This window comes from Cicer arietinum, chromosome 6, assembly GCF_000331145.2.
Source record: "Cicer arietinum cultivar CDC Frontier isolate Library 1 chromosome 6, Cicar.CDCFrontier_v2.0, whole genome shotgun sequence".
NCBI lineage: Eukaryota > Viridiplantae > Streptophyta > Magnoliopsida > Fabales > Fabaceae > Cicer > Cicer arietinum.
In genome coordinates this window covers 54,720,252-54,732,582 of record NC_021165.2, presented here as the reverse complement: position 1 = coordinate 54,732,582, position 12,331 = coordinate 54,720,252, and the positions used below count along the sequence as shown (strand labels likewise).

Below are 12,331 nucleotides of genomic sequence, written 5' to 3'. Positions count from 1 at the left end.
ATGGGTAAGTCACCTTTTGTAGTTGAGGTTGAAAGCTCTACCCTGGTCACTAAGAATGAAGACGGGAAGAGAGATAGCACGAAACCATGGTGCGAACATTGCAAACGTCCATGGAACACACGTGATACATGTTGGAAGCTGCATGGAAAACCTCTAAATTGGAAGAAAAAAAATGAGGAAACGAAGGTCATGCCCTCCAAGCTGGTACCTCTGATCAAGAGAAACAGTCTCCTTCAAGCCCATCTCCTTTCACCAAAGAACAATTAGATCAATTGTACAAACTCCTTGAGTCTCAAACTTCTTATTGTTCTATAGCTTAGAGAGGTAATTTTCCAAATACTGCTCTACTTAGTGTCACTCCCAGCCATACTTGGATTATCGATTCTGGTGCTACTGATCATATGACTGGAGAGTCGAGTATGTTTTCTTCTTATAGTCCTTGTGCAGGTAACCACAAAATTACAATTGCAGATGGCTCTCTTTCAGTCATTGCAAGGAAATGTTCTGTTATTCTGTCACCTGTGCTAACCTTAAAAGATATCTTACATGTTCCCAATTTATCATGTAATCTGTTATCCATTACTAAACTAACAAAGGATATAAATTGTCAAGCTAACTTCTTTCATTCTCATTGCACTTTTAAGGATTTGAGCACGGGGAAGATAATTGGCAATGCTAAGGAGAGTGGAGGACTCTATTATCTTGACAATCGACTCGACTTCAAAGACCAACAAAAAATGAGTACTTGCTTTGAATCTATTTTTGTTCTTTCTAATAATGATGATATTATGTTATGGCATTTACGGTTAGGACATCCTATTTTTTCGTATCTGAAACATTTGTTTCCTAAATTATTTTCTAAGAAAGACCCGTCTTTATTTCATTGTCAAACTTGTGAATTTGCTAAACATCATCATTCTTCTTTTTCTACACAACCATATAAACAATCAAAACCATTTGCAGTTATTTATAGTGATGTTTAGGGTCTTAATAGAATAAACACATTTTCTAATAAAAAAATGGTTTATAACTTTTATTGATGATCATACTAGAATTTGTTGGGTTTATCTATTGAAAGAAAAATCGAAAGTTGAACAGGTTGTCAAAAATTTCTTTAAAATGGTGCACACTCAATATCAAACAAATATTTAAGTCTTCAGAAGGGATAGTGGTAAAGAATATTTTAATATACTTTTGTCCGATTTTTTTCTTGCAAATGGGGTTGTTCATCAAAGTTCATGTGTTAATACACGCCAACAAAATAGAATTGCAGAGAGAAATAATAAACATCTTCTTGAGGTTGCTAAAGCTTTACTATTTGCAAATAAGGTTCCAAAATATTTGTGGGATGAAGTTGTTTTAACTGCATCATATTTAATTAATAGAATGCCATCTAAAGTTTTAGATTTCCATACCCCTCTTGATGTTTTTCGAAATTATTTTCCATTGACTAGTGTCTCTGCTGATTTGCCACTAAAAGTTTTTGATTGCACTGCTTTTGTTCGTGCACATAAACAACTTGACAAAATTGAGACACGAGCAATAAAATGTGTGGTTACTGGTTACTCTCCAACTCAGAAGGGATATCGGTGTTTTGAACCAAAATCAAAAAGAATTTTTTAACCATGGATGTTAGTTTTGTTGAAAATCAATCATTTTTTACTAACATTCATCTTTATGGGGGAAATTTTAAGGAAAATTTATCTTTTGCTTTTGAAAACATCATTACTTTAAGTGATATAGTGTTGTCACAAAATTCTGAGACTTATATTGACCCACCAAAAGAAAATGCCCAATGTAAGACCCATAATTTTAAAGTATACTTTATGTTTTTTAGGGTATTTTGGTATTGAACTCAGAGGCTTTTTAGCCAAAGTTATTAATATTTTGGAGTTTATATGACCAAAAAGATATTTTGATGCCGATTAGAATTACTCGTCGATGAATAAATTAAATTAGTTGCGGCGAATCTTTTACGAAGAATTTAATGTGTTATGGGTGAAACGGTAATTTAACAAATATCTAGATATTTTGAGATATTTGTTAAAAGTAATTAAAATATATATAAATATCTTTATGTATATATTTGTTTGGGGAGAAAAGAAAAGGATATAAAAAGGAAGGAAGGAAATAGAAAGAAAAGAAATAGAAAGGAAGGAAAAAGAAAGAAAGGAAAAGGGAAGGAAAGAAAGAAATCTAAATTCATCTTCTTCCTCTGTCGCGTGAACCCTTCTCCCTCCTTCCTCCATTTTTCGTTTTCTTTGCTTTCTTTAAGTTCGATAATTGAGACCCAAGGCTAGTGGGTTAGGGATTTCAAAACCGTCAAACGCAAACCTCCCCGTTTCATCTAGATCCAAGCTTCGTTTCGCGAAAAGATAGAAGGGAAAGTTGCTCACTACCACGCTACAGTGCTAGGGAACCAACTTTGGAGGCGACGTTGCGAGCGGAGATTTTACCGGATTTACTCGCGGTACCGTAATCGAACGTTAAAGCTAACGTGAAGGTAAGGGCTCCTTCCAAACTTCAAGTTTGCATTTAGGGACTTATCTGTGGTTGTGTGGAAAGGAATTTGTTAGGGTTGAAGTGTTGATTTGGGGGAAAATGAATCTAAGGCTTTATGGGTAAAATCTTAGAGTTAGGTTTTGGTTATATTGATGAATGTTTCGTGGAAAATGAATTTAAACTCATTTATGTATGATTTTGAGTAAATGAAACTTGTTGTGTTTGAGTGGTGGATTGTGTTGATTTGTGTTCGTCGTATTTGACGTGTTCTTAATTAATACTGATGAAATTTGATATGTGTATGGTTGGATTTTGTGGAGAAATGAATTGATGTGTTTTGGTATGAGTTGTGGATTGGATCTGATAATAGGTTTGAGTTGTTTTGTGTGGAATTTGAAAACCATTAGAGTTAAACGAGTATTAAGAATGGGGAATCTCTTAATATATCGGTTTGCTTAATGTTTGTTGTAAAAATCGTTTAAGTTAAATGAGTATTAAGAATGGGGAATCTCTTAATGTCTTGTTTACTTAATGTTTGTTTTGGAAAATCGTTTAAGTTAAATGAGTATTAAGAATGGGGAATCTCTTAATGTCTTGTTTACTTAATGTTGTTGTGGAAAATCGTTTAAGTTAAATGAGTATTAAGAATGGGAAATCTCTTAATGTCTTGTTTACTTAATGTTGTTTTAGAAAATCGTTTAAGTTAAATGAGTATTAAGAATGGGGAATCTCTTAATGTCTTGTTTACTTAATGTTGTTGTGGAAAATCGTTAGTTAAATGAGTATTAAGAATGGGGAATCTCTTAATGTCTTGTTTACTTAATGTTTGTTTTGGAAAATCGTTTAAGTTAAAAGAGTATTAAGAATGGGGAATCTCTTAATATTTATGTTTGCTTAATGTTTGTTGTGAAAATCGTTTAATTTAAATGAATATTAAAAATGGGGAATCTTTTAATATCTGCATTTGCTTAACGATTGTGGTGGATGGAGTCTGTGTATGCTCATGCATTTCATTTTGGTAAATTGTGCTGACCCGTGGTAGGTGGCACCTCGGTAAACAGTACTGACCCGTGATAGGTGGTACGTTTACGATTTACGTTTTGGTAAATCGTGTTGACCCGTGATAGGTGTCACCTCGGTAAATAGTACTTCGATCTGTGATAGGCGGTACGTTTACGATTTACGCTTTTTCTTTTAGTAAATTGTGATGACCCGTGATAGGTGGCACCTCAGTAATTTAGTACTTCGGCATGTGGTAGGCGGTACAATTATGATTTACGTCCCTTCAAGGAGGGTTTTGATTGGAATTCCGAGTACATGCATTTTGGCATATACGTATTGCATTAGGGTGCTTGGCACGTGAGTCATGTTTGATTTAATGTTACGATTACGTATGTAAACTCAAGTGGTTGTTGTGTTTGTGCCATAATTGCTAAGTGTGATTATTTTGAATTTGTGTGTAAGTGTTGATTGATTGCGAAACCTTTTCAAAACTTAAGTTGTCGTTGTGATTGTGCCACAATTTCTAAGTGTGATTGTTTGGATTTGTTTGTAAGTGTTGATTGATTTTGAAACCTTTTTAAAAGCTAAATTATGATGTTTTTGTTGTTTTGTGTGATTTTCTAATGTGTATTCGAATACAAGAAGGTTGTATTCGAATACAGATGTCCTGATTCTGCTACTAACTTATGAAACAACAGTGTAGTCGAATACAGAAGGCTTGTAGTCGAATACAGACATCCTGTTTTTGCTACTGACTTCTGAAACAGCCTTGTATTCGAATACAGAGATGTTGTATTCGAATATGACAGTGCAATTTTGTTTAAAACTTCATTTTTCAACTTTGTTTATGCATGTTTGGCATATGGAAACCCTTTCAAGGTGCATGCTAAGTTGAAAGGTTATTTTATGCATTGAAATCTAAATGCTATATGTTAATTGTTAATTTCGGTTGGTGACCCTTTACAATTATTGTGGAAATCTGGGCTTTGCCCTCAGATGAGAACCAAGATCTTCCCACCGGCTAGTACTCTGTGGATAGGAAGGTAGTTGGATATACCTGACTGAAGTTGTGTCAGGAGAATCTTGCGGGGAACGTGGAGATCACCCGGGTTATATAGTTTTTTTTGTAGTATGATCAGATTAGACGGTTGTATAGGGACTAGAGGTCTTTCTTTTGTGGATGTATTTACTGTATGTTGGAAGATTGTACCTATACCAATATTGTCAGCTTTACTATTAAATTTGATGGGTCCATGTACCACCTTTTGAGGTGACGTGGGGAGAGTTAAAATTCTTGGTGCAGTGGTTTTGTACAAGTCTGCCGAGAATACCACAGGGGTATGAGCTATGTCTAATAGGCCTCATAACCCTGGTGTATTTTGATGTTTGAATACTTTGAATTTTTATTTCAAAAACCATTTCGCTGCTTGTAAATATTTGTTGACTTTGACGTAATGTTACGACTTAAATATTTATCCAAAAGTATTTCCTTCTTTATTTCTTTGTTTTCAAGAATTTGTTTTGAAAAAAAAAATACACTCGCGCTGTTAAAAATCGGAGTGTTACAATGATTTTATACATATTTATTGGGATTTAGTAATAAATATAAATTATTTATGTTAAGTTTAATTAGTTTATCATTTTGACTATTCTATAAAGATGGTAGTATTTTTATGTGATTATTTTTTAAAATAGTATAGTAATAATTGTAGTTAATATTGTGAATATGAGAGTTTTTGTTATTAATGTATTTTAAAATAGTAATTACTTAAATTACTTTTTATAAATATTAGTTTTGAAATATTGGTCAAACATTAGTATTGAAATTGTGTTAAAAAAATTAGTTTTGGTAATTGTTGGTTTTATTCAATAATAATAATAATAATAACAATAATATTTTCCCCTTTCTATTCCTCATTTAGGCCCAACACTAAGAAAAGAATACTGAAATCCTAGCCACCACTACTACAAACCCTATTTCACAAACCCTTCATAAATAAAGTTCTGTAAACAGAAAAGAATACTGAAACCCTAGCCGTCATTACCTTCACACCTCCTTTTCCTTGTGTATTCAAAGTTTGGAACTTCGTTCCTTGTGAACAACTTGTGTGGGCTTAAAGCGTGTACTAGGAAGAAAATCGGCCAAGGTAAGGACTTTTCCCCACACAATTTATAGTTAGGTCGTGGGTTGAATGACATGAAATAAATAATCGTGATTACTTATAATTTGAAAGTAAAAAAAAATATAGACTAATGGATTAAAATAATAAAAACCCCAATTTTTGTTGAGATTGAATTGTAATATATGACTTCTATGTAGTAAAGTATGAAATTTTATACTATATGTGATAAAATTTTAGTTTTATGATGAATATGAAATAAAGTTTGAATTTGTACCTTATATATGATAAAGTTTTAATTTTTATTATGTATATGAGTTGGTGTGTGAATTTTCTTGTTATATATGTTAAAGTGTAAATTTTTAGGGCTTATATGATATAAAGTTTCTATTTTTATGTGTATGTGGTAAAAGTCATAATTTTGTGATTATTTGTATATGAATATGTGATACTCACGATATGGGTGTGCGTGTGCTTCTTAATGATATGTGAATAAGGTGATGATTTTATAAAGTGATTTTGAATGCATATGACATGATTCTTAGTGGGTTGTGTGGGAATATTTATATTTGATAATATATCTTCATGGCATGGCATACGCATTTTCGTGGGAGTTGCTTTAGTGGCCGGTTTATTTTCCTCATTGGTATGGGTGATCATTTTGTGTGGATGTTGCCTTAGTGGCATGTTTATTTTCAACATTGGTATGAGTGATTTTCTGTGTGAAAGTTGCCTTAGTGGAAGGTTTATATGTGGATCATGTAGTTATTAGGAGCATGTATAGCATTGCACAGTCATGTGATTGTTTGGTTGTGGTTAATGTGTATTTAATGTGATAATAATTTCTCTTAAATGATTTGATGTTATAATGAGATATTGATTATGTGTTGATTATTTGAGTATTTATTATGCATATGTTTTGATATACGATTTGTTGGGTTGTACATTTTTTCTTTTAAATTGGAAGTTTTTACGTTTATATGTTTTGTGTTATTCTTCTATATGTCTTGCATTGGTTTGATGTGGACGATGGAAAAAACTGACCCTTACAACAACATTATAGGTACTAATGAGTACAAAGAGATTCAAAAGTAGTAAATGAGTATTGACGTGTGGCGAACGTGGAGTAAACATGGGTTTTTCTTTCAAGAAGATTTTGTAATAATGGAATTGTCCAATATTTTTTAAGTTCTGTTAATCTTTTGTCACAAACTTTTAAAGTGCACTCGAATTCTAGAAATATGGAAGTGGTTTACCTTCCGTTAAGAATAATTGTCTTCATATTATTTTAATTTTGAATAAATATTTTCTTGATGATATTAAATAATGTGATTGTTACTAATTATGTGAACTGAATAAATGGTAAGTATTCAAAAAAAAAAAAAAAGATTCATAAACTTTTTCTAAGAAATAAGTATTTTTTAAGTAACGTTTTGGATTAAAAAATCTGAGGCGTTACACAATCCAACAATTGTTGCATTCCACTTTCCACATGAAAGATTTTGGCAGCTCACTTACTTCTTGGGCTTAGAAGTATACTTCCAACCAAAAGGCATATTTGTTACTCAACACAAATATATTCAAGATTTAATTCATCTAGTCGATCTTACCAACACTACTGCTATTGAAACTCCCATGGAAGTTAATGTCAAGTTAAGACGAGATGAAGGTGAACTCCTTATAGATCCCACATTATATTAGAAGTTGGTTAGCAGTCTTAACTATCTTATCATTACAAGATCCGATATCTCTTTTGTTGTCCATACAGTCAATAGATTCATGCAAAATCCTAGATATTTGCATCTTTCAGCTGTACATTGAATCATCAAATACCTATTGGGTACACCTAGTCACAGTCTCTTATTTCGTAATGGTTCAACAATACAACTTCAAGCATACAATGATGCTGATTGGGATGGCTGCTCAAACACAAGAAAATCTACCACCAGTTGGTGCATGTTTTTAGGTGATGCCCCTATCTCTTGGAAGTGCAAGAAACAAGATTCAGTATCTAAATAATCTACTAAAGCAGAATACTGGTCCATGTCTGCAGCATGCTCAAAAATTATTTGGTTGCGCGACCTTCTTTCGGAACTTGATTTTTCACAAACAAAACCAACTCCATTGCATGCTGATAATACAAGTGTCATACAAATTACAGCAAATCCAATATACCATGAAAGAACGAAGCACATAGAAGTCGATTGTCATTCAATTATTGAAGCCTATGACCGCAAAGTTATTACTCTGCCTCATATCTCAACATCGATTCAGTTGGTTGATGTCCTCACCAAATCATTGACACGTCAATGACATAATTTTCTAATTAACAAATTGATGCTTATAGACTCACAAACATCAATTTGAGGCGGGATGTCAATGGAATTGGCAATTTCATAATCAAAAATTGTGCATATTTGATGATATTTATAATTATGTAATTATCCTAATAATTAATTAGTCTAGCAGTAGATTAACCGTTATAGTAAGACTCATCATTCTGTAACAATATTATTTAAGGAAAAATTCTCCAATGAAAATGACAAATTTTACCAATAAGAAATTTTGAGTTTAACAACTCAGTCATTCTATGAATCAGTTTTGCATCTAGAAGGTTGAAGGATTGGGAGGATACCATGGTATAAGAGTGTTGCTCTGATTTATATATCTCATTAAAGAATGCATAACTTTAAATACACAACTTGGATATAGTACAATTAATTCAGTAAATTATTGAAATTCAGCATAAGGGGTCCATTTTATGAGTTGTGAACTCGAATGGTAGAGTGAATCAACCTACTTGTGTTAAGGAATGTTAAACCATTCTCTAGTAACTGTTTTTAAGAACTCTTGGTGTTTCAAATCCTTTAATGATACTTGCAAAGTCATTGTTACATTTATACCTCAGAAATAATCAAAATCATATCATATTTTAGTGACACGTTAAATAATTTTATCACTTGAGTCTGCAGTAAGGTGTGCTTTTTTTTGTTTTTGGTCATAAATGGATTTAGGTAAACATCAAGTTTATTTAATAAATGTTTAAATATTTAATTCATTTACGTAAGTTTACATTTTTTTATTTTTATTTTTGTTTATGTAATTTTTTTTTCAATTTAAACCCTATAAATATTTAGTTTTAAAATCATCTATATCGTTAGTTGCTAATAAAAAAATCTTAACGGAGTAGTGACGTGACAGTTTGATGTAAAAGATGAATAAATTAAATAATTAAAAAATAAAATTAAGTAATTAAATTGATTAAAAAAGAAATGAAATAAAGTTAAAAGTAATATGTTTTAGTCCCTCCATACATTACCAATAATAAATTGACAACCATAAGGGATCTACAAACAAAAACAAAAAATTAAACATTAAATTTAGTAAATGTAAAATATAAATACAAAGAATAAATACAAAGATAACATATTTAAGAAAAATTACTCACATCTCAATGAGAACATCGTCATTTAGGATTTTCATCAATGTTAAAGATGAATATATGCATTGCTTTTCTACACCCACATTCAGATAATTGAAAACGAGTTGAGTTTGTTGCAAATGAAGATGATGTCATGGTTGAACAAAAAAGAAATAGATAAAGATTCAAAGATGATGATAGTGATCAGAGTAACGATGATGCGAAAAGGAAGAGGGCAGCCTCATCCCAAACTTGATGTTGTTAAGTTTTTTTATCAGCAACTAATGGTAAGAATTATTTTAAAACTAAATTGAATTTATAGGATTTAAATTAGGAAGAAAAAATTACATAAACAAAAATAAAAAAGACTCAAACTTATAAGAGCAGATCAAATATTTAAGCCTTTAATAAATTTTTAATTCTTTCTTGTTGGAACATATGTATGTAATAGTGTGAATTTAAAAATGTGTTGAAGTCCCACATTGGAAAGAAATATTTTTTGTAAATTTAATTGGAAAGAAACTTGTTTTTTAAAATTCAAGTCCCACATTGGTAAGAATATTTTTTGAAATCCCACTTTGAAAAACTATCATATTTTGTGTAGTTTCAATTCTATACATACTAAAGTCCCACATTGTTTAGAAAACGTATGTGACTTTGCTTCCATCACTATATAATGAGTTTCAAGCTATTGTGAAAAGTACACCAAAGTTGGATGCTTTTTTCAACTTTCTCTTTTCTCCCACTTCTCCCCTTTCTTTTTGTCCCTTCGGTTTTAGAGCGGTCATTATGTTGCAGTCCCTTTGGTTTTTAGAGCGGTTATTGTGCCGCAGTCCCTTCGGTTTTAGAGCGGTTATTATGCCGCAGTCCCTTCGGTTTTAAAGCGGTTATTATGCCGCAGTCCCTTCGGTTTTAAAGCGGTTATTATGCCGCAGTCCCTTCGATTTTAGAGCGGTTATTATGCCGTAGTCCCTTCGGTTTTAAAGCGGTTGTTATGCCTTAATTCTTTCGGTTTTTTGAGCGGTTGTTATGTCGTAGTTCTTTTGTTTTTAGAGCGGTTGCTATGCCGTAATCACTTTGTTTTTAGAGCGGTTATTATGCCGTAGTCCATTCATTTTTGTCTTTTTGAGCGGTTATTATGCCGTAGTTATGAATGGTCATAGTACCATATTGAGAGTGACTTTAATTGTCATATTGAGAGTGGCTTAAACTGCCATATTGAGGGTGTAATTCTAGAACGGTTTTCTACGGTGCAGTGGAACTCCGATACAGTGAATCTGAGCTGTTTTATCCTGGGGACTTCGTGGTTGATAGTCTGCCTTGCACAATTTGGGCAGTGCCGCGAAACGTCTTAAAGAGAGCGACCTAGTCCGCGACTCAACCCAGTAATATCTTCGGTGGCATAAATTGTGATTTTTAAATAGTTTTTGAAACTCAAAATCCAACAATTTTAAGACGTTCCGTTCTGCGATGTCAACCGAAGAGATTATTGGATTTGGTTATGTTGCCTCTCATTTCGATAAACTGTTTCAGTTTGAAGCAAATAGAAAAGGATAAAACAGTTGGAGAATTAACCCATGGGAGAATAATGATAAGAATTATATTCTTAATCGACTTGCTAATGATCTGTATAACTATTACAGTTCCAGCAATAATGCGAGATATGTTTGAGATACTCTAAGTAAGTTGTGATTGCTACCTAGAGTATCAGAGAGTATCAGATGTCTGATACATGGAGGCTGACAGATCCGTGGAGGCACATGGAGGCTGATAGATTCATGGACGTGGAGGCACACTCCCGTAGAATTCAGAAGATGATTCATGAGATAAGCTATTAAGGTACGTCATTCATGGCATATTTAAATTAAACATTGAAATTTAATATGTCTCTTTTGTTTGAATGTTGAAATCAATAAAATGTCTGTTTATGCTTACATGTTGTGTGATTTTAATTTTGACATGCTAGACTATGTGATGTGAACACATCTGATTTCAAAATTAAGTAACTTAGTTTTAATTCTAAAGTTATTGTTAAATGATTTTGGAAAATGTGAATTTTTATAGTCAAGCTAAAATAACAAAGAGTTCACATAAATATGTAGTTAGAGAATCTAAGTCTTTAGATGTATTACACTTTGACATATGTGAACTTGATGAGACGTTACCAAGAAATGAAAAATAAAAGTGAAACGCTTGACATGTTAAGGATCTTTACAGCTGAAATTGAAAATCAATTTAGTATAAAGATTAAGAGATTCCAAGTATGATTTAGTTTATTAAATGAGTTTTGTAAATTGTTTGGAATTATACATGGAATAACTACACCATAATTACTTGAAGTGAATGGTAAAGTTGAAAAGAAAAAAGAATAGAACTTTTAATGAACTAGTTGTTGCTAGTATGTTTAACTCTAGTACTACGTCTCATTGGTGTGAAAAGTATATTGTTTAGTTGGTATGTTTTGAATAGAGTTCTTAAATCTAAAAAACAAAACATCTCCTTATGAGATAGTGAAGAAAAGACAATTAAACTTGTCTTATTTTCAAACATGGGGTGGTCTGGCTTATGTCAGAATCCCGATCCCGAGCGAGTTAAATTCGCCAGTAGAGCCTATGAATGAGAATTCATTGGGTATGCGGTAAAGAACAAAGCGTATAGGTTTTATGACCTAAACGCAAAAGTGATCATAAAGTCAAATGAAGTTGACTTCTATGAAAATAAATCCCCTTTTAAATCGAGAAATAGTGGGGGCAGCGAACTTAATCAAGTTCATGTGACAAGAAGCATTGAAAGCAACAAACAAGACGAAACAGAAACTCGAAGGAGTAAGAGAGTAAGAGTTGCTATAGATTATGGACCAACATATATGGCTTATAATCTAGAAGAGGATCCTGCAAATTTTAAAGAAGCTCTGTAATCATTGGATGCAGATCTATGGCAAGAAGCTATAAACGATGAAATGGATTCTCTAGAGTCTAACCGAACCTGACATTTAGTATACTTGCCTCTTGGTTGCAAACCAATAGTTTGTAAATGGATTTTGGAAAAGAAACTAAAACCCGATGGATTTGTTGATAAATACAAGGCACACCTTGTAGCCAACGGTTTTAGACAAAGAGAAAATATATATATTCGACATTTTTCCACCGTTCACTAGAATGACATCCATTTGAATACTTACATCACTAACAACTATTCTTAACTTGGTGACACACCAAATGGATGTTAAAACAGCTTTTTTAAAAGGTGATTCGGAAGAAGAAATCCATTATGGAGCAACCTAAAG

The 12,331-nt window shown here is 32.3% G+C and overlaps 1 protein-coding gene across 1 annotated transcript; it reads left to right on the top strand.

Annotated features, from left to right (window-relative positions):
* Nucleotides 1–1,623, top strand: LOC140920785 (uncharacterized). The gene is made up of 3 exons (XM_073369616.1): nucleotides 1–204; nucleotides 321–741; nucleotides 1,274–1,623. Exons 1-3 carry the CDS (start codon nucleotides 1–3, stop codon nucleotides 1,621–1,623), a joined length of 975 nt encoding a protein of 324 aa, XP_073225717.1.
* Nucleotides 1,624–12,331: the final 10,708 nt, after the last annotated feature.

What these genes read in the sequence shown, in the direction of transcription:
- LOC140920785 (XM_073369616.1), top strand. Translation starts at nt 1, where the DNA reads ATGGGTAAGTCACCTTTTGTAGTTGAGGTTGAAAGCTCTACCCTGGTC. An exon ending in AGGTCATGCCCTCCAAGCTG is followed by an intron (nt 205 to 320) that starts GTACCTCTGATC and finishes TCTATAGCTTAG; the next exon opens with AGAGGTAATTTTCCAAATAC. An exon ending in CAAAGACCAACAAAAAATGA is followed by an intron (nt 742 to 1,273) that starts GTACTTGCTTTG and finishes ATAGAATTGCAG; the next exon opens with AGAGAAATAATAAACATCTT.